At 40.3% G+C, this 23,563-nt stretch overlaps 1 protein-coding gene across 7 annotated transcripts in view; it reads right to left on the bottom strand.

Annotated features, from left to right (window-relative positions):
- The window catches only part of DGKI (diacylglycerol kinase iota), a 198,623-nt gene that overhangs the window by 16,943 nt on the left and 158,117 nt on the right, over window positions 1-23,563 (bottom strand). For all 7 annotated transcript variants that reach the window (XR_005258860.1, XM_038153160.1, XM_038153163.1 and 4 more), the window contains one exon: window positions 11,716-11,741. Coding sequence is in view for 6 of the 7 variants with exons in the window: in XM_038153160.1 (XP_038009088.1) it covers window positions 11,716-11,741 (26 nt within the window). In the remaining variant the exon portion in view is untranslated. The remainder of the gene's footprint in view (window positions 1-11,715; window positions 11,742-23,563) is intronic.

Below are 23,563 nucleotides of genomic sequence, written 5' to 3'. Positions count from 1 at the left end.
TTTAATGAATATTTTAATCAAGTCATTGTTTTCTCAATTTCTCCCAAGAAAAGCATTTTTCAATACTAATAAAAGTGTTTTATTACCTTTCATATTCATTTAGCAAGTGGCTTTATTGCTGAGCGACAGCTTGGCAAAGCTGGCAAGTGGGGCGCTCTGTTCATGTATTGAGGAAGCACTTGGTCCCCAGGCTGCCTCCTCAGCAAAGCTCTAACTACCCAACTTAGAAAAGAATCTTCATTTAAAAAAAAACCCAACCAAAACAAAACCAAAACAAACAAACAAACAAACAAAAACTAAAACCCCCCAAAAATAAAAAAAAAAAACCAAACAAAAAACCAAAACCCAACCAAACAAAAAACCCACCATACCCAGGCCTGCTAGCAAACACAAAAAAAATGACAAGCAAAACAAACAGCAGAAAACGACCCTCTCCAAAACAAATGCCCTCACAACACGCACCTCTCCACCTCTCTTATAAATTATGATTGGGCAGATATAGGTGCATAATGCACCAACAGAAAAAAAAGCCACGTTGAAAAGGCTGCTAATTGAATTGTGGCAATGTTGCAAGCTAATAGAGATTGAGACACAAGATAAACAAGTACTAGTACTCTCTTATGCTGAAAACAATACTTTTCCTAGGGCATATATCACTCATCTAATTTATACGTTAGTGTCCGTTGCTTCCATTGGAAGCAGCTATTTTTATTTCATATCCTAAAAGCTATGTTAATGTCACTGAGTTACAACAGGCATTTTTTGTTTCCCAGACAAAATTAACTTCTGAAATAACAATTGCTCTCTGGCTCTGCATGTGAAGCCAGCACCATTAAAACAGTGCTGCAAAGTCAGTCCATTAAACATCGGACATCAGAGAAAGAAGTAGTGAAGTATTCATACTCCATAACTTCAGAGGCTGCAAGATGCCTGAGAGGTCTCGCAGGGTTGCTTGGATGGTCATATGAGAAAATAACTTTCCACAAAAATAACCTAGTTTGCCCTGCAACAGTTCATGTTGTGCTCCACAGACTAAAGAAACTCTAGAGAAAATTACCTCCAACCTGTAGCACCTAAATTAAGAGTTAAACTAAGATAGAGAGGGGATCCTTCAGAATGACATGACTCCAGGGGACATGTCTGACCACCTCCAGGAATGACAACCAAACAAGGGAAAAATGAGAGGTCTTCTTTTAAGGTTTTCCAAGGTGTGATCCTCCTAGAACCAGGCAATACTCATGGTCTTGAAAATTTCACCCTCAGATGCAGAATGAGAATGTCTTATAAATGTAAGGCCTAAGGCCACAACTGCAGCACATCAGAAGAATACAGCAGGAGAGGGGCAGAAGTTATCACCATCACATTGCTCACTTCAAAAGCCATCAAAATTCTTAGAAGCATCACAAGCAAGGAAAAACCTAAAACAGCTACCCCTTCCTGTGTGCCCTGCAGAAAAATTTCCTCCTAATTCCAAAGCTGCTGATCAGCTTAACACCAAGGACAGACGCAGGGTTGCTATCACACCGAAAGCTTTGCTGCTGAAAACCCTTCAGAAGGAACATGAAGACAAAAGTTCTTAAAAAACCCTATAAGTAACATCTCAGGATCACAAGGTTCTTGGCTTAAAGAAGATATTAAACAAGTTAGTTGAATAATCATTAGTGAGACAGTAAAAGAAGATGGTCTGCATTGAAAAGTATCTCAAAGAACAGGGTGGTTCTACAGCCTGCCACTGTCAGTAGTACAGGGGTAACATGTCTTTTCACTTGAGTAAAAGTTATTCATAAACCAGAAATATCCTCCAGATTTTATTAGTCAGATTGCACACCTGATCTGATTCTTTCAATGCCATACTTGAAACCACTGCTTCTGTACCAACTAAGCCACAAGGAATGCTGATAAAAATGTACAACAACTTTGCAGATTTCAACACTTACAAGCAATTCTTTAGTGAAGATCTAAAAACTTTGAATGAAGGGAGCAGAATTATTTAAAACTACGTTATAAAGTGTAAATACCACACCAAGGAGTTGTCATACTCATTATTAAAATGCAGGCAATTATAGACCTATGAATGAAATGCAGTGTGACAGCAGAATATTATTTGCAATAATGCATCCTACCATGAGTTAAAAAATACCAGGGTATCAATGCATCTAATCAGAGTATGACAATATTTAAGCAAATGGGAAATTATGGCAGAATTCAGCTACAATAACTCAAGACCTGGTTGTAGGAGGGTGCTTTGACCAAAGTGGTTTGGTGGGTGGCATCCCTGCCCATGACAGGGGAGTTGGAACTAGGTGTTCTTAAAGGTTTCTTCCAATCCAAAGTAGTCTATGATTCTCTGATCTCAAGCAGAATTAGGGCCATAAAACCTTTAACTCTTTCAAAAGACACAGTAAGACAGTTGATAATCTGAAGTGATTAGCTCCTTGCAGAAACCTCATTTAACAGACAATGCCTGCATCTGTCCAGCCCTTTCTAAGACACATCTGATGCACTGACTCAGCGCTTGGAATTGATAAGCCATCAGCATTTCAGTGCTGAATGCTTCTTACTGGTTGGAGGCAGCTAATAAAAAATATAAGACCTTTGGTGTGGAGTGCCCAGAATTTGAGTGTCAGTGTTCACCACCATCTCCTGCTAGAATGCCCAGGGGAACTCTTAAGGAATACCTCATAAAATACTGCCTCATTCAAACCTTGTAGAGCTGATAATGGAGAAGAAACTGTAGGAGAAGGTGACATCATCAGATTTTTGAGAGTTATTAAACTTAACTTGGACTATCATTAGCTTCCAGAACCATTAGTTTCCAACCCTTTATTGCTGTTTTAGTCTTTGTGTAATTCAGAGTCAGAAATTTAAAGTAATTACTGCTTTACATCTTGAGAAGTTAAAAGCTGACCCTGATTAGAAGAGTACTTTTACACAGTTAGAGTCCTCTGAGCTGTTAAAGATCACCATTACAGAAAAGATAAGAAAAGAAGTCCTCGGGGTTTATTTTTCACCAGTTTTACAGAAATCAATAACTTCTATTTCAATCACTCCAAAAGCCATGCTCTCAACAGACTGGATTCCATTCAGAAATACACTATTTTCTCTGTAAACAACAATTTGTTCATAAAAGGTTTATGACAAACTGACAGTAATATAACTTACCCAGAAATGTACAGAACTGATTTTTTTCTACTCTAGCCATGATCTTCAGCCTTGACCTGCAGATGAAAGGGGTGGGGAGTACCACAGAGAATTGCTTTGTGAATTTACTTCCATTCTGACAGGACTGTGAGAAACAGGCACCTAAGATACAGAGCAGTGAATTTACTTGGTATTTCTGAAGGGCCTGATAGTCCCATAGAGCAATTTTAGGGATCCATGAAGAGAAGTTGCCAATCTCTGCACTTGAGCTTTTACAAAAACTTTACATCTTTCCAACATTTTATCTGCTTTTAAAGTTACAGAAAGAAACACAAACCATCTATAAAATACACATGCCAAATTGTCTACATAACTGAGAAATTAAATTACAAAACTAATAACGCTTTGTTGGAATGACTGTGAGCTCACAGGTCTTTGATCTACAGACAATCTCAAGTCTCACCAAAGCTGCTGATGATTAAATATTTCCTTTGAAGATAAGCTGAGTGAAAGGAGCAATTAAATTTTTCTTCATGTATTTTATGCACCTGCAAGTAGTGGAAGTGACAACTGAAAACCATGAAATAATGAAACAGAAGTTAAACCTTGCAGGTTAAGGGGTCTTCTAGATGCTGGCAAAAAAAAAATCCAGAAATAAATGATAAAACCACTTCTTCTATATTCACTGAAAAGATATTCACTATATTCCATTCAAAGGGAATGGAAAAAGGTTCCTAAACTTGCTGGAGGAACCCAAAGACGGCAGAAGAAGAGTGATGGAAATATGACAGCAAAAAACAGATGCAGTTTAGTGGTTTCCTACCTAACTCATGATATCCCCTGTGCTGAATAAAGCAAAGGCTCATTGAACTTTAATTTTTTTCCAAAATATATCTGTTTGCTACCACTGCCCTAAAGAAACAGGTGTTAAATTAGGGTTCTCCACAGGTTCTCAGATTCAGAAAAGTCTTTGGCTTCTTATGGAACCTGAAGGCAATGCCACCAGTCTAGGTAAGTCACAAGAGCTCTGCAGTGAGGCACTATTTCCATGAAAGACAATAAAATAAAGAGCCTAAGAGCTCAAAATACTCCCAAGAGACCAAGAAAACTGACAATGGAGCAACCTGCTACAATCAAGAGCTCAGCAGCATATCAGCTGAGCAGCTGCCAGGCACACACACCTGCTCAGCAAGAAGAATATTAGGAAGGTGTTCACACAATATCTTCAGCTATTTCATCTGGACAGGAAAACCTGCACAAGCAAACGTCCTCTTGGGGTTTGAGAGAGACACTTTTGAAGTCTACTGACCCTCTGAATAAGTCATGCCTCAATGACATCTATTTCTAGGATGAGACAAAGAGATAGAAAAACCTTCTAAATATTTGAGGGCTGTCCTTTAGTTACAAAAGCTCTGCATCCCATGCAGATTTAGAGAATTGACAGTTTTGATTACATCTGTTTGCCTAACTTGTGAATAAGAAAAAAAATTAACATGTAAAATATCAATCATTACTCAGGTGGCTATAAATATGCATTATGAACATTTACCTTTTAAGAATTTAAAAATTCAAACAACTGTACTGGTAAGAGAGAAGGAGGAGAGGGGAAGGCAAAAATAGCCACACATGCTTGCTGAAGGGAAAGAAAGGCTAAATTCTCACTTACACAGAAGTGCCTTCATAAAACTCTGGAAGGATAAAGAGGCTTTCAAGCAGATGTAAATTACACTCAATCTGCCTTTAAAGCCCCATTTTCACTCAGACTAGTTTAAAGCTACTTTGATGCCAATTAGAGTCCAACCTGAATTGTTTATGTGGCACTAGTGCAGAGCTGAGAGTGCAGTTGATAGTTAGGAGTGAAAGTATTCATCCCCTAATGTTGAACTTTTGCTGCAAGACCATTTAACACAGATTTACAAAAGGAAAAGAGTAGGAAAAAAAAAGTACTTCCTTTGTAAATAGTTCATAATCCCAAAGAACAGTCACAGATAAACTAAGCACCATCTGGCTCACATCATCACTTTCTTACCTTCCTTTTCTCTTCCACCATTTTTATTTTTAATCCAAGACAACAATTTATGTCATTCTCAGGAGTGATGCAGTGGAAGAAAATGTCTGTGATGAAGTGAGAACACAAGGCAAGGAAGACTTTGGCTGACTAATGCAGTAATTTTATCAATCGAGTGGCACTTCTTTGGCAGAAAGAGAATTCTAGGTAAAATAATTAAGAATGGTTTATTTTTAATTTAAAAATAAATAGGACAGCAAAAAAAAAGCATTGTTGGCCACACTGTTCTTCTCCTTTGGCCTTGTGGACTATTCCCATCACAGGCACTCTTAGGTTTTTGCCACTGCAACACTGGCTGCAGAGACCTTGCCTGACAACATCTAAGCAACACTTCCTCAAAAAGCTAGGTCTTCACAGGAGGACTCCATCATCCAAAATTCAGTTCAAGAATATTTTTTCTAGCCAAGTTCTTCTGTGGGTGAAGTGATTGCCACTCTTATCTGACCAAGAGCAACGTCCATCAGACAAAAAGCCAGAAGCAAAGTAGTTTGCAAGGTTACCCAGAGCTTCTGTTTGAAAACAAGCACTCCAATTCACACAACATATTCCTCACTCACACTTCCTCCAGAGGGGAAAAGGATAATGGCAGTGGACATTGTGAAATAAATATTTTTCTGTTTCCATCTATTGCTTATGCAGACGCCCACATCTGCCACACATCTCCCTCTCAGATGCCTGCTGACCCCTCAAACTGCTTGGATATGATGAGAGGGTGGGTGTAGGCACCTTTTTTAAGTTTTTATCCAGAAAGGACCTCCCTCAGCCCTGTGAAACTGTGCTTTCACAGAATGCTTTCTCTTGCCAGGGGGACCCTGGGTCTGCATCAATACCATCCTCTGCTGAACTAAGAAGCAAATGAACCAACCCAGAGCAGATCCCCAAGGCATCATTGGCTCAGCCACAGATGCTTTCAAAACACTGTCCAGGAGGGCTTTCTTCTCAAAGTGGCTAATTAATCAAAATAAATACCTGCAGTCAGGAGCCTCCCTCCAACCCCTCCCATACTCTGTTTAATTTGCACAGAGAAAGCATACCAAGACATCTCAATTTGTTGCTGGGTATACAGCTGCAGCATCACCATGAAGAATACAGCATCTCCTCTCTCTTTCTTTTGAAGGCCTCTGGTGTGCAAAATAACCATTCATTTTTTAATCTTTATTTTTTTAATTCTAACAGTACTGACGTGTTTGGATTCCTCTGCAGCACCCTGCTCATTCTTTTAATCAGTATGGCTGACTACTTCAAAATTCTAGAGAACATCCCTTTTCAGACAGTGACTCTCAAGATTAGTAGAGAGTGGCTCCAGAAAAAAAGAAAGGAGGCCAAGAGAGTGAAGTCTGCATTCCCACAGGCCACCATGGGCAACAGGAAATCCCATCTATTGGAGGTTCCAGGAAGTGTTATTCCTTCTTGTGCTATTTTCTGGGATTCCTGCAACCATCTTCCTCCTTGCATGTGTTTAGATTTCCTCCCTTTAATGGAGCTGGAGCAAATGCCAGAGTGGACAGGGCATTCTGCCTCCAAGGCAGGAGCAGATACTCCATAGCAAAGCATTTTCCTGTGTGGGATGGAGCCACCACTGCCTTCCATGCACACACTTGATCAGTCCCTTCCTTATAACTCAGATAGCAGCTCTCTCTACTCAGAGGGATATCCAGAGACAGAATTACACCTCCCACCTAAAACTTCCCGTCCAAACCCATGTCAAGCAATCCCTGTGGAAATTATTTTCTTGTAGAGACTGATTTAGAAGTCACCATTATAAACTTACTTCTAATGCACTCCTGGCTCTACACAAATCCCTCCTAGGTGTAGGATATCCAGGCTGGATGACTACAAGTCATGGAGTGACTCCATGACATGGAACCAGCATCTGGGAGAATCTGAAAGACCTTTGAGGGTTGCTATTTGTCTTTTCAAGCAGAAAACCCATCCTTTATCTTAAGCTCTTGTATAATACTATTACTTAGTAATAACTAACTGTCTTCAAAATTTCTCCACTGAATGTATGTCCCTCTTGTCCTAATTTCTCAGTTGTCCTCTATTCCCTCATGAATTTTGATTCTATTACACACAAAATGCCAAAAACCACAAACCCTAAACCACAGAAATTATTTGCTGATGCAGCAAACCACATATCTGCTGGAAGCAAACTAGGCAGAAAGCCCAATCTCATTGGTTTATAGAGAAATGAGAAGCAGAGCAGTGACATAAATATTTGAAACCTCTTGTCTCCCGATCAGAATGCAACTCAGGAGGGGAAGGATTAAGCTCTGGTTGACTGCTACTTGAGGTGAATTAGTATAGCTACTTAAAACTGAGTAATTCCATCAAAGGCAAGGTTCCTCTGTTTGAAGTCAGACATGCAAATGTTGAGCAGCATCAGCTCCAAGTTGCCATGACATGAACAACACACCAACGTCCCTACACCATTAATAGCAATAATCAGTAGTTTGCTGGGGTTTTTTTCAGAATACTTGAAATGGAAATAGAACTCATTGTATTCTTTTTAAAGTAATTTCCTTCAATTGCTTGTGTGATGATGAAGAGTCAACTCAAACATACAAGGTAAACAAAGAACAGTAGAGGGAACCTAACTTTGGCCAGAAGAAGCTACAGATATGAATATTTAATGCAGATTTCTGCAGGGTGGCTGTAAATAGGAATGAGCAAGGCATGATACAGCGTGCACACAAAATACAGTGCAGCTCTGAAAGGTGGTGGGTGAACGAAGGGTTTGGCAAACCTCAACCATTTACCTAACCATAACCAGACAACAAGTGTGCATTGAATAACCAGACAATGACTGTCTAAGGGCCACAGGATGTATTAGAAGCCTGCATTCCCATCACACTATCATACCTGTTCTGGAAACAATGGATGCAATAACCTCCAACAGTGCCAGACTTCCTGGGCATATCACCAGGACATTTTATACAGCAGAAGTGTAGCAGCTGATACCCTTCACTAAAAGATGACTTGCCTGGCCCTCCATCATGACATCCACCAGGTCTTCAGTGGGCCTGGCACGTGCCCATTGTTAAGTCTCATCTAACCCCAAAACCCAAAGAAAATCACTGACTTCCAAGGCTGCAGGGCATGGAGCTGCACCAGGGTGTACCTGACTGAACAGGTCCTTCTTCCGAGTAATCAATCCCCTCTCTAAACTGGTATGCTTTAAGATTTGCTTGGCTTGTATAGTTTTGTCAGTCAGAGTGTTGGAGGGTTAAGGGTTTTGTCTACTCCTTTTGTTTATTAAAAAAAAGAAAAAAAAAAAAAAAAAAAGCTGACGGATCTCACTCTTTAGTTATCTATTTCCTAGCTACCCGTACCAAGAACAAAGACACAAACCTTAAGAGCCTTTGGGTATTTTTTCTTTTGAAATTTGGGATCTTCTAGCAGTGCTCTTTCCCTTTCTGTGCCAATTAAAATGGCTCTGTTTTGTAACTGATAAAGGTGCCTCTAACACGTGTCCACAACAAGGAGCATTGTGTGCAGTTACAATTGTTCAATAGATGCCCAGTCCCAGACAGATGGTGCTTTATCTTCACCCTCTTGTCAAGACAGCATAATGCATTGTCCTGTCAGGGATTAATGGAAGTGCCACTCACATTAGAGGCTAATTCTGGTACAAGTCTGTTAGAACACTACAGATGCCAGAGCTACTGTTTCCCACTGTGCTTGTAGCAGTCTTTCCACACTGGAGCAGAAGCAGGACATTCAGAAAACAAGGTGAGGACCACAATGCAAAAATCTATGCAGAATGCATAGATTGGTCAATGGGAAAGAGTCATTTAAAAAGCAAGAAGAGGATGGTAATAAAAACTCCACAGAGAAACAGTAGAAGAAAAAGTGACAACTGAATATTAAAGCAGACAAAACAAAGATCAGGAACGAAGAGGGAGGTTAAAACAAAAGGTTCAACACAACAGAGAAAGAGCCTTTTCTCAGTAATGATCAACATATCACATCATCAGAAAATCAGCACTAGAATGGTGTCCATTATAGGGAAGAGCAGCTGTATTACAGGGCAGAATGTAGGTACAGTGAAGGTGCATTATTCCACTGTTGAATCTTCCCTCACTATGTAGCCCAAAGCATTGCCTTATAAAAAAAAAGTAAATGTTTAACATATTAAATAGGTACACAATTGAATACTGATTATTAATGAATATGTAAGTCTCAAAACTGATTTCAAGATACATACTCCAAGAACAATATGCCAGGAGACATCTGCATAAACACTAAAAAAGACAGGCAATTCAGAGATAAGTTTTCAGCTCTCTCATGGACTCTCTTTTTTGTTTAGATAAGAGATTTGAGATCTAAGGCTAATTTGAGATGCTTCCACCCAGGCTGTCTCAGTTCTCAGTGGACTGAGAACCTTCTAAACTCTAAAGAGCCTATGCTGCAGCACTTTTATCACATTTTCCTTTTTGTACAGTGCCCATTTACCATGTTCTGTGGCTGGCATAGTGGGATAGAGGAAATCCAAGTATTGGACTCTTCTTTCTGAAAAGTCACTGGAGAATGGGAAATCTTTTGTTCTTGAGAGAAGCTCCTACATATTTATAGGGATGACAAACCTAGTTAGAAACTCCATGGTCACAAAACTTCTAATAACTGGCAGTGTCACATCACTAATTGGTCAAGGCCTTTCACTCTGCATTTCAGAAGAGGTTGCTTGTGAGAGAAAGGGAAGAAAGGCAAGGAAGAAGAGGCTATTCAGAGATGTTGATCAAACCTGAAAAGCCAAACCATGGCAGCAGATGGTAGATGGCAAACAGGAAGGTTTTGTCAAAAACTCAAATAGTATAAAAATAGTGGAAAGAAGAAAAGCATTCTGACAGCATGAAATACTAACCTTTAAAGATACACAAGGAAATGCATATACACCGTCTGCTGCTCCACTAATAGATTAAAATGAAGCAATAGAGTAAATGCAAGGGAAATGAAATAGCAAGAGCAGCCCATCACTAACAAGTTTATGCACTGAGATGCAGCTTGAATCCAGGTCCTGAAATAGTATATTAGACCATAATGATTTCAAATCTCTTCTGAGAGTTAGAGATATGAGGTATACTGTTAACTTCTGACAGTCCTGTACCGACTATTAGAAGCTGTGGTCATAGTAAAAAGCAGATGAACTATTAAACAGGAAAACTCCATCTGGTTCACAAAATCAATGAGCTGTAAATCATAAAATCTAATAGGGCACACCAGGAAATTAAACCTGTATACTTCTGCCAGTCTCATACTTTCATTTGTCACAGGATCTGCTGCTACCAGACACTATGAATGGGCTAGATATATCTTTGGTCTTGCATGTGTGTTCATTTTTATGGCTTTCTTTACAACTTTTGTTACTGAGAAAGGACTCACCAAGGAGATGGAAGAGAGTTTATTAATGACAGTATGTTTGACATCCATTATAGTGGACTGAAAACCTTGGCTGGAGCCAAGGACAATGTAGGTTGATACCTAACTAGTCACTCCACACTCCAAGTGAACATAGTTCAGTGACACACTTCCAGGCTCAGACCTCCTTACACCTCCATTTGCAACAGTCCTTACTATTCCCATCTGGATCTTTCTTGAGTAATGCTTATGGTATTGGCCAGAAAATGTTCTGATTGTGTGACTGCATAAAAATTGGATGCCAGAAGAAAATAGATTTTTTTTTTTTTTTGGACCAAAAGAGTACTCCCAGTTCACAGCCACACGATGAACTTTCTCCTCTCAGTCAGTCTCCCTTTTTTTGTTCCTCATTCCTTATGCAACTCTGGCAATGTAATTACCGCCTCTTCACAGTATGTCTCTGGATTTCAGTACCAATGTAGCCATATATTGATATACTGTAGATGGACTTAAGTTTGCCACATTGTTAAGCAGCTGGTCATCACAAACTCCCTCTTTAGGCCATAGGGAAAGATCAGATCCTTCAAGTCTCCCTCACAGCAAGCATATTGCCATAACCTGCAACTCCTGCTACTCAAGCCGTGAGATTTTTCTATCTTGTAGAAGAGCCTAGCTGCCCTAAATTCCATACTGTCCTACTGAACTGACTTTACTGGTAACCCAAGATGATGTGTGTTTAAGCCTTTAAAACACGACGCATTCTCCTCTCAGTGACAAAGATACTGTCCTATGAGTCATAAAAGATGTGCTTATCTTGACAAAAACATGTATCGTCCTTTAAGCCACATATTTTCCATAGGTGAAGCTCTATACAGTTGGATGAAAAAACTGTAAACCCTAGCAATAGTTCCATTTGATTAAGCAAGATTCATTTTACAAATAACTCAACAACTTCTGTCAGTCCCAATTAAACTAACCAAATGATCAAGCACTTAATATCTAGGGGTGAACAAAGTTTCATCAACATCAAAGTTTCATTTTTATAAAAAACTATCTTTCTCCACCACAACTGTGTTAAAACAGAGCTTACTCACTAGCCTTTGGTCTCATTTTTAATATGCTGTTAGTATCTATAAAACAGATCTTACCTTGATCTTCTGAAGAAACCGGTGACCTGGAATTAAACAACAAAATCCAGTCAATCTTGGGTAAAAGAAAGGTTACAAACAAAGTTCAGTCTCAGTTTGGGGAATGGAATATGGAATATTTTGAAATTTTTATTCTTTATGCCTTAGAAGAGAGGACTTAAAGGCATCTGACAAAGCAAAAAAAAAAAAAAAAAAAAAAAGGAAAGAAAGGCATAGAGTTGAACAGTTCATTTAGCAGCAGATTCTGCAGGCCAGAGTGACCATATGGAGCCATCTCTGTGAGGGCTGCTGCAAAGACTGTCTGTAGATACTTGGCAGAAACTCATCTGCTACTGCCACTGCCAGGAAAAAACCTCACAACTAGGAGTAGTCAAGGAAATGACATCTTGGTAGGAACTCACAGTCATTACAGTGGCCATTTTTTTGCCATAAATCAGTGTAGTGGTTATCATAAAACAGTAGTCATAATTAATAACAATTCATGCCATCTTCACAAAAATAATACAACAGATCAAAAAAATAATGTCTGGACAGATGTAAGTACAGAAAAAAGCAACATACAAGCTGCAACACAAGAGTTATGGGATCCTCTAACCAGTGGATTAGGACTATGATAATACCCCAAGAGAGGTAAGGGTTATGAAACACAAGTGACCTCTCAGTGTCCTTGCTGACAAAGAGAAGAACCCCGGTGAATTCCAGAGATTTGTGTCACAGTTCCCATCACTAAGGATCACACACCTGATGGTTTTGGTCACCATTCAGAACAAAAGGACATGGAAGTACTGGCCCTCCATTTTTCCCTTTGCTGCAGTAACGTGACCTAGCAAAACTGAGGCTAACCATGGAGCTGAATCTGGGATGTACCTTCATTGCTCAGACCAGGCTGACAGCGCTGAGTCCAGAGGACTGGACCATTCCTCAGCGCTTCCCAGCACAGATTTCAGTTGCACACACAGCCTTCCCACCCAATGAGTTTGTTCCTGCAGCGAGTGGGGCAACCCATGTTTCCTTTCCAAGACGTTTAATTTCACAGCAATGTACAAAAATAACAAATTAGAAAAGATTTTAAAATGTTAGTGTTGCCAGCAAACAGATCAAAGCCAACATAAGAAAAGCGGCCACAGAGGGGTGAAGGGAAAAGAAGGAACAAAGGGGAAAAGAGCACATGTATATTTAACTGAGTCAGCAGGGGCTGAGGGCTGGAGGGGGGAAAAGAAGTGAAGAAACCCCGGGTTAGAGGAATAAAGGAGCTGAGGAAGAAGCCATGATCTCATTTCATAAAAAGGGTTTGAAAATGAAGGTTGAGGGATTATAGAACATCAGAAGCAGATATGCAAATATGTAGATGTAAACAGGAAAAATTGAAAGAAGGAAGCTTTCCTGCCAAAGTATGGTTTGTTTTTTGGTGGGTTTTTTTTGTTGTTTTGTTTTTTTGGGTTTTTTTTGGTTTTTTTTTTTGCTGTAAAATAGAGAGAGATTTGCAAATAAAAAGAGGAAAGAGTTCGAGCACAGCTGGAGAAATGGTCACTGTGAAAGGAAAAAAATTTGATTGCCTAATTAGGATTCTGGCTGCACAAGAAGCCAATGTGTCTGTATGGATCAGAATTAATTAATCTTCTACTCCTATTAAAGGCTCTGATTGCTGCTGAACATCCTAAGCATGCATCCTACTCTGCTGCCAGCCAGGCCAGCTCTGCCCTCACCCTTCAGCCATGTGTGTGGAAATACAGCAGGGATGCAGGAGGTAACCCAAAGGATTTGCAGGCACCACTAGAACTGTCCTGTTTTGACCAGTCAGTTACAGACTTTTTTTTTTTTAACTCCTAACAGAACCCCTTCTGAAGATCAAAACCCTTTGCATTTTCTACAAGGTTAAACAAAATGGGTCGTATTAAGAGGAGAAAGTGGATACTTGAAGATATTTTTGCATGCAAGAGTCATGCAAGGTTCCTTGACTCACATATTTTGACTGTCCACCCATTGCTAATGCAGTATTCCGCTGCATAAGCAAAATTTATTCCTTTGTTTTGTTTCTTAATTGCCCAATTTCATCACCTTTCAGCTCTTTATTTGAAACGATAAAATAAACAATACAGATTATCCTATAATTTGGTTCTTCTTTATGCTTGGTTAAACAGATGTCATTAGTTCCTTAAAGCAGCAACAACAGAAGAGATGTTATTACAATATCAATGCCTTCTCAATTAAAGCATCGATTGAAGAGGGGGGATGAAAAATATATTTATTCATATTTTGTGTGCCTAAAATTATTATATATTTTTCAAAATATTACTGCCTTTTTGCTTTGTTGCATGCCTTGAATACAGTATTTCTAAGAAATTTAGTATTACCACTGATGTAACTAGCAATGCTTTTATTTGAAAGGATCCATCAAGTAACTGTGCAGCCTGGCATCCTGAGAAAATAAGGTTTACATACCCTTATTTATATCAGTTTCATCAGGTTTATATCAGTATCTTGGTGCGTACATATGCACCTCTCTGTTTCACTCTGATAAACTCTGGGCTTGTTGGCTCATTTCATCCCTTGTTAATTGACAGAGAGTCAATTCCTGCTTTCTCGCACCAGGAAACAAAATAGCATGAGCTCAACTTTTCTGATGTGGCAGCAAAGCCACAAAGGAAGGTTTTGAATATCCCAGCCACAGGAAAAGCCTCAGCGAGAGCTTCCACGACTGGAGATACCAAAGGCTCAACCACAATAAACTGGGCTTCCTTTGTTTCGCTACTGACATGAAGAATTTTGGCAAAGAGCAGAGGACTTTCAGCATCCTCCTACAATTCCAGGCCATCCAATTTAGCAAAGGGGAGGGAGGCTTCCCTAACTGCTCAAGTCCTCTCCTAACTACACCAAGGGGAGCCTTGTTTGTAGCTGTTATGGAAGGAAGTGAGGCTGCAGAAACCTCCACACTAAAGAGAATTGGGCATTTTGTGCACTGACTCCTCCACCCCATGCTTATGGCAGGCTCTAAGGGAGGAAAGAGAGACAGCCTAATGACCTGCTCTAAACCACATCCACTCACTCCACAGCCACAGGGGCTTTCCTGAGAGGACAAAAAAATCCAGTAGATGCTCATATTTCCGGTCACACATCTTTTTCTCAGGTCTGTAAGAAGTGTGAGAGATAGACTGTGGCAGCACTGGTCACCAGACAGGTGTTCCAAGAAGGGAGGATTCTCATCTGCTAATATCCACACAGGAACCATCTGTTTAGGACATGTCAGCTACCCTCCCAGTATGATCCTGGCTATGTTTTTCACTGTCATAAAGAAGCAAGTTATCTTCACAGCCTCCATGCCTTAAAAAACCAAAAAAATTAGAGACAAGTCAGAGATACTTCAGGAAAACTAATATACTGTCAAGATCTGTAGTCTCACCTGGGTCAAAACAGTTTGCCAAGTGACATCTTGAAGAGATTTTCATTTGGTTAAACAAAACAGAAAAAAAACTTCAGGAAAAGGTTCAGGCACTGCAATATCCTGTTCTTGGCCATTTCAGAATGGAATAACTTTTTTCTTTATATGTGTATATATATACACATTAACTGGGTTTGTTTTCTGGTTTTATCTTGGTGTAAAACTAACTTGTAGAAAGAAAGGGTCACCATCTCCCCAGGAGACTAAAGGCAGGCCAGATTATCTGTGACTGACTACATTTCCAGAGTCATGAGATTCAGTTATCTCTTCTACCAACAGTGATATTTATTTTCCCATGCATAAATGAAACTGGGGAGCCTGATTTCACATATTTTCACCAAAGGCTTTAATCTGACTTTGTCCGTGCTCTGGTTTTACAAACAGCTATTGTTGTAGCAGATAGTTTGAGTAAAGACAAATATCTGTGATAGGAGAGAGGATCAGAAGGGAGGAGGAGGAAAAGCACGTTGTCAAGAAAGGTCTTATCACCTCTGTTTGCTTTCCATGCTGTTCATTTGCCTCCTTTCTTACAGATCCTGCAGCAGTCTTCTCCTGTTGCAGAGTGGCAAACTCAACCCAGAGGGTTAACAGAACTTGCAAGCCTCAGTCTGCAAGGGGAAGCTGTGCAAGGTCTGTTCCACAACCCCTTATGCAAGCAAAGCAATATCCTTTGGGCTTAACACAAAATCAGCAAGCATCTTCCAGAAATCAAGATACACATCTTTAGAAATGTATTAAAAAAGCCATAAAAATGGTGTAAAAAAAGCCTGATCATCCATACACTCAATACATCCAGCAAACTGGAATACTTACAATATTGAAGGCATGAGACCTCCCCACCTGAAACCACAACAGGCCTCCAAGTTCACTGTCTGATCCAAAGCTCACTGGAATTTTCCCATTCACTCTTGCATAGTTTGGATGAATTGCTGCAGAAATCTAATTCTCAGCATAGGCAAGGCAACCCTCAGTATCATACAAACCTCTCTCAAAGAGCCAAACAGTCAGAGCTGTTTCCAAGATCACAATCCAATGTGCAAGCACGAGGTTTGTTCAGACTAGATGACTGGAAGAAGGAATATTCATTTCTAAGGAGGGAAGTGCAGGGAATGTCCCAATTTTGAGCCTAGTCAACTGACACTTAGGAACCTAGAGATATACAGCCAGACTCCAGGAGATGAATTCTAACAAAATTTCAGCAAAAGAGTACATTATTCATGAAGACAAAAGCCTCTGGAGAAACAAAGCTGGAGCTGATGTAAAGCAGCTATTTTAATCAATAAACCTGTAGCAGAAACCATCTGCACCAGACCTATTTAAAACCAGCCATTTAATATTTAAAGGCCAAATAACAATCTCTATGCAGCAATTCTACTGGGGTTTATGACCATTCCACTTTTTTCCTGCTGAAGGAATGTATTTCTGCAAACTTTTTAATTCAGTCTGACAACAGCTGCCTGTGATGAGGGGAGAGCAAGAGCTGTCAAATTAAACCTATTCCTTCTCATTTTGCAAGTGCATCTCCTCAGAATCAAAAGTGGCATCCCTGTTGGGATTTATTCACATATCCTCTGATTGCAAATGAAGAAGATTTTTAGCACATCAATTATTTTTAAAATATAGGTGAGGAAACACTCTCATTCAGCAATTTGTATCAGTTACCCCTGTAACTATGAGTCCCCTGCAGTCCCAGCTGCAAACAGTACATAATTTTATTGGTAGAAAGGCAGAACTGCTTGCTTTCCTGGAGCAGATAATGCTCAGTCTGGGCATGGCACTTGATGAAAAAATAAAAGCCTAAGAATTTCTGAGAGCTTCCCCGCACTTTCACTTTGGCCCTATACATTCCCAGCTCAGAGTGACCATCAGAGGCTGGAGAAGTACAGCAAGTTAGCAAGTTCAGCAAAAGCAAATGCAAAGTCCTGCGCTTCAAGAGGAGTAAATCCATGCAACAAAACAGGCTGGGGGTCTAACACCTGAGAAGAAACTTTTCAGAAAGGTTGCCGATGTTAGCAGAGTACAAGTTGAACATCTGTCAGCAGAGTTCCCTGCGATGGAAAGAGCCAAAGATACACTGAGCTGTATTTGCTAAAGCAGAGCCATAAGGTAGATGGAAGTGATTTTTGACCCTCTACTCTGTGCTTGTGAGACTTGAGAACAAGACAGACAGTGACAAATTGGATTGAGTTCCAGAAAGGGCTGCCGAGATGCTGTGGGCATAGGAGGACAGGCTATGGAATCTGCGTTTGTTCAGTAAGAAGAGAAGGTTTGTGCAAAATCTAATTGCTGCCTTCAACTACTTAACAGGAAAGGATAGAGAAGACAGAGTCTGCATGAAGAAAGAAGCAACAGTCACAAGCTGGCACATGGGAAATTCAGATGGGAAGTTAAGGAAAAAAATTTCTACCATGTGGATGATCAAAGAGAAGAACAGGCTGTGTAAAGAGGTTGTTGAATCTCCAGTTTTGCAGATATTCAAAACTCATCTGGAAAAGGCTCTGAACTTCATCTAGCTGGATCTATCCTGAAGATTTGTATTAGATGACCTACAGAGTTCTTCCCAACCCAAGTTTTTCTGCAATTCTTTAAGTCTCTCTACAAAGCTTTCTGGTTTTACTACCCCATTTTTCCTGTCCAAATATTTCTCATAGACAATGACCATACTGCCTCACACATATGGGAAAATGCTGACCAGCAAAGCCCCCTGCAACTAAGAAATTCCTTTCAAGTTATTTATCAGTTTGCAGAAATCTGTTTGGACATGTTCTGTAGCCTGAAACAACCATCTAGAGACCAACACTAGAGATCTAATTCTTTCTTAATCCTGCTAAAGGACAAGATCAGTATTCCTTCCAGCATCTCTGTAACTTCTGATGCCTTACATTGTAGCTTTTATATTTTTCAGATTCTGTACTGCTATAGAGTGTACTTCTGAGCTTCATATTAAGGGTTGGTAAGCTCTCTTCACAGAGTAGGTAGACAAAATAATTCCTTTCCTAGCCTGGGACCAAGGACAAACGATCAAAATCTCAGGCCCAAGATCATAAACAATGTGGATTGAAGAGGGAAAAACAAGAAGGATGGGACTTCATCAGCTAAAGGTGTAATTGGAAAATTAACTCCAATATGCTAAGAGACCAGAACTTATAAAAATATGAGACCCCGTGACCAGTCGTCCATTTTGTGACCATTTTGGATTCATCTTGGGTGTAGCCCTGGCTGGGCTCTTGTGCTGCCCAAGATGTACCTATTGAGGCCTCCTAATAAATACCGACTTTATTTTTTAGCTCCATCTAGACTCTGTTGTAGGTCAGCCTTCACAAGGCATCACATGCTGACTTCCTTCAGCAGTCTCTGTCTCCACCTGCACAGCAATCACTGCCTCAGGCTGTTCACATGCAGTCCAACGTACAGGAAAGTAATCAGTGCTTCTTGGGGAAACCAGGGCAGCTCAGATGTGTTCCACGCTGGGTTCCAGGCATGTCAGTGTCCCCTATATTGTCACATGCCTTCTTGCACTACTGTTTGACTTTTTATCTCTTACCTTTCCTCTGGTCACTGTGGAATGTTTTAATGAAGGCTTGTTAGACCACAATGCAGCTATACCTGAAGCTGTACTGACACCCAGAGGACTTGTCTAGGAATTGCTGCTTAAAAAGGGAATAGAAGATTTTATTGCAAAATCAGTAATAAACCCAAACGTGCCTATATTTATTTTTTTAAAAGGAGAAGAAGGATTCTATGAAAATGTTCTATGAAATTCATCTTGGATAAGATAGTTCCACCTCAAAACATGACCTTAGCAAGCTGGCTTGGTATTTACTTGAAAAAGAAGGTATTTCCAAATGAGCAGCAAGATCTTTGTAGGATAATCACAGTTTGTTTGGATTCTGTTTTTTGTTTTGTCTTTTTATAAATACTTGGCCTTTCTTTCTCTTGTCATCACATGGCACTAAAATATCTCAGTGGAATGCCAGAGAATTATTTTTAAGAGGCTCTTATCCCAGCTTCTTTGAAATGCCCTTCTTCCATTTCCAGACTTTAATTAAATCTTCAAAATTCTCACTGACCTATAGAAAGCGAGATCTAAGGACATTATGTAATGCTCTAGTGAAACAACAACCTGGATGTCAAGGGATTGGATGTTGTTTGATACAGGTCACTGTTAAGAAGACCTGGAACATTTATGCACTTCCTCAGCATTCTACATGATAATAAAGGCATATCTATTAGGCAACAAAACATCTGGTTTTTCCTCAACAACAAATAAGTGCACTTTTACTTCTTCCAGGAAAAAATTAAAGCAGAGGTCACTTTTTTAGGACTTCAGCTTTATTTAACCCAGAGAAAGAAATCGTTTTACTAAGGACAATGCCATGTGCTCCCATTTTGAGCACCTCAGGTGTAACCTGGTTCATATGACACAGCTTCACTGGGCCCTCAGGCCAAATGGAGATGAAGCACATCAGCTGCTTTGTGTCTTGAGATATTACCCAAATAATTTTAGGCCACTTGGGGTTTCTAAACAATCCAGAAGCTACCCTAAATGGTGTGTTTGTTACAACAATGCAAACCAGTCACTTTTGAGAAACAGCATTTTGTTCCTGAAACACACAAATCCCTCAGAAACAGATTCTTGCAATTATGTTAAAAAATAAGTTGCCTGATTTTCACAAGTGTTAAGCACTAAGAAACCCTCACTTTCCTGCTATCTTTTAAAAAAAATCTAAAAATTAAAAAATCACCTTAGTTAATATGCATAACACAGACATCCTAGGCAGAGCAGAACTGCTGAGCCATTTACACTCCTGCTATAGACTAATTGATGGAGAAAGAACTTCTGTTGGGGGTTTCAGATATGGCTTTTGTGCTGCACTTTTAGATGTCTGGCACAGAAACCGGAATCTAGGAGTCAGGGTTACACTGGCTCCAAGCCACCTCTGGCTCTCTGATTTCAGCTCTTGGCATAATTTAGCCAGGTCCATCTGTCCCTGCTTGCCCATGGGCATCAGCACTGCCAGAACCTCAGCAAGGCTCTCTGTTACGGCCCTGCTCCCCATGTACTTCCCTCCTTTGCACACACCTCCGTGCCAGCGCTGCTAACTCTCTGTCTCAGCTACCAAGACAAAGCTGTGGCTTTTAGTGGGCCTTTCCTAGTGCAGAGGAGCAGCAGGCAAGCAGGGACAAACGGAATGTTTTTAAGCTTCCAGAAGTTTCTCTGCTCTCCCAAGTCCTTCAGCAGGCGCGTTAAAGAGGCACTGTACCTCCCACACCCTGACATATAAGCCCAGAGCCAGGGGACTCGGGCACTCGCACTAGACATGGAAGGGAAAGGGCAGCTCCCCACAGAGCAGCCATGCCAAGACACACAGCCTGGGAAACAGTGAACTTTCCAAGCAGCCCCAGTGAAAAATCTCACTTTTTGTTCTATGAGTCAAGTGAGGGCTCGTGTCAGAATATCATTCCCAGCCTCACCAAGCTCTAATTTCTGCAGGTCTAGAATACTCCATTGCAAACCTCAAAAGAAGACCTATTTTCACACAACTCTCCTTTGTCTTTACTTTTTTGTCACATGGTATTTTTGACATTTCCCAGTTTTCAGCCACATCAGAAATACAAACATGAAGATACCTGAAGAATTATTCAAAGGTTTGGCTTTTTTAAATTTAACACAGTCAACTCAGGTGAAGTAGTACTTCTGTGTCATATTTTAGAGCAGCTATTTTACCAAACTACATTTCTATTCTCTTTGAAAGCCTGTTAAACCAGAACTTAGGGATATGAACAGGAATAGAAATACAGTCTGAATGCATCTAATGAGATGTCCAGGTGTGAAAGCTTGAACACAGTATGTAGCCCAATGTGTGTGTAACACATGTACAGGGCTGTTTCCTACCCGGGCTCTGGAGCTCACTGGTTTTGGCTTTGATAAGACAGCTTGGTACTGAGTGAGAACACATTAAGAACCAGTCTCCTCTCCAAGCAGATGGCAGCTCCTTATGGCAGGCACAGAGCACATGGACACAGGCTTGCTATTCCTGTGCAATGCTGAGAAAACTAGGACTGGGAGGTTTGGAGTTTGGTTTTCTTTGTTTGGTTATTTTTTTCTTACTTGAACTCTTACAAATGAGTAAGAAGTGCACATAAATACAGACATACATGTCTAAAACTACAAGGTACACAACTTTTCCAGCCTTGATTGGCTTTGAAGTCGGCCATGCTGGAGAATATTTGACCTATATTTGTAACAGTGCATAAAGTATACCCAGCAGAATATATCTTTCTGTCAATCATCCTTTATCACCCCAGTAAACCCATCCATCCCCTCTTCCAGCACCTTTATAGTCACTGAGGACTGTAGGTCTGTTGTTTCCAGTCCAGAGAGAGGGACAGTCACATTCTACAGTGGCACTGTCAGATCTACTATTGCTACCCTGCTCCTGCCAGGTACAGTAACCACAGGTCCAATGCTTGCAGGGAAAGCAGTAGGCCCCAAAAATTAAATTATCACATGTCATTTTCTTTTACCCAGACAAAAAGAAAACAAAATTATGAGAAGTCTTTCTCTTGATATATTGCTGCCTTCTTTGCTGTAAAGCTTTTTTACTTCTCAGAGAAGATTCTGCTTTGCAAATCAAGGACTAAAGTAGGCAAGCAAGAATGCAAGCAAAGGGGGAAAAGAACACAGTTGTTAAAAAAAAGAGAAAATAGACTTTATTGCTTCAGTCTTGGCTACCAGCCAGAGAGTGGAAAGAAGATTAATAACTGTTATGGTAAACCACTTCAAGGAAACCAAGGTACCCAGCTATCTCTACTTTGCCAACATGATTTTTTTATCCTTTAAATGCACTCCAAAATAAAAACTTACCTTCCACGTGGAAAACCTGGCTTTGCCCCTTTATCTACTGGAAATATTCAGAAGGCATTTTCAAGCTAGGTGGTAGTTGACTTTTTAACATTCAGGTAAGATGGTTCCTTTGTCAAGTACGTGTGCATTCTGTTGCTTGAAGTTGCCCCAAGGAGAGGAGGAGAGCTGGACTGCTTGCATTTCCCTTTTGGAAAGTGGGATGCCGAAGCAAGAAGTCAAGAAGCAAGATCTCTCTAAAGAAGCCAATTTGCAGTCTCATCTTGTGTAGGAGTGTTTTGCATGTCACTGTCTGTCAAAATAATTTGCCAGCAGGGTGAATTTCCTAAGCTGTGCATCAGGTGTTGAGATGCCACAAAAGTCATTAAGAGGGAGCAGCTTGGTGAGAAAAGAGGAAGCTAAAATCCCACCCAATCTACCCTGGGGAGCTAAATGCTGAATGATAAGATGTATTGAGGAAAAAAAGAACACTGTACAGGACACAGTACAGGATGTACTATTTCTGCCATCTATCAAAGGGGCGGATGCACAAACCCACCTCGCATGTGCCCACTGTTACTAAAACCCCTCTGCCTCAACAGCAGAGGCTGGAGACTTCATTCTTGAAGAAAAAACACACTCTCTGCATTGCGTTCACATGTACAAATAAGGTTATAGACATGCAAATCTAAACCAATTTCTGATTTCTTCTTTTCCCCATTATTGTTAACAAGAGCAGAAGCAAAAGTAGTGTCTTAAAGCTCAGTATTACTGGGCTGGGGTTGTCAAGATGACATGTAAGTACCAATTACTAGTGACTGTTGCGGAAAATTTTAAGTAAAACCCATGAATTTTCCACAGCCCTGTTCTCTATAGATAAGGCCAGATTTGACAGTAGTGACATAAAAATTCTACTAATCAAAACAGAGGAATAAATGATTAAATAAGGTTTTGCCTGTATGTCATCACTTAAAGGTAACACCAGAAGTTGCTGAAAGTTTGTGTTGAATAGCTTCCAAAACCATCTGCTTCTCACTGTTTGCAAAGATCCCTCAGGTCCATCACCATAAAGCCGTGGCTCATCCCCCGACCTAGCAGGGCTTGTATATGTTGCACCACTTTCCTTTGTCCTGCTTTTGTGCCCTCTAGACATCAGAACTAAATGCCAGTATCCTTCCATGCCCAGATCCATCCCTGAGATGGTACCACTCCAGCTGAAGTAGCATAAAGCCTCTTGAATCCTGAGTTGAGAGCATCTGTTCCCATGTTCTACCCACTCAGAATAAACCAAGAGCATATGTCCTGCAGGCCAGTCTTTGCAAAGGTATTTCAGTATGAACATTCCCCTCCATTCTCTCTTTTTAGCATTGTTTTCCTCTCCCAGCTCTGCCTTTCTTCTACAGCTGAGTCAAGGTGTGTCTACTAATTAGACATGGCCAGGAGTCCCTGAATAATTTCTTGCATTTTTCCCCACTGAAAATCTCCCAAAACAATGAATATGGCTAAGTACTGAATGTATATAGAGTAATTGTATTCACAACAGAAGCTTAAAATATATGACATTG

This window comes from Motacilla alba, chromosome 1A (assembly GCF_015832195.1).
Source record: "Motacilla alba alba isolate MOTALB_02 chromosome 1A, Motacilla_alba_V1.0_pri, whole genome shotgun sequence".
Lineage (NCBI taxonomy): Eukaryota > Metazoa > Chordata > Aves > Passeriformes > Motacillidae > Motacilla > Motacilla alba.
This window is presented reverse-complemented; position numbering and strand designations above follow the sequence as displayed.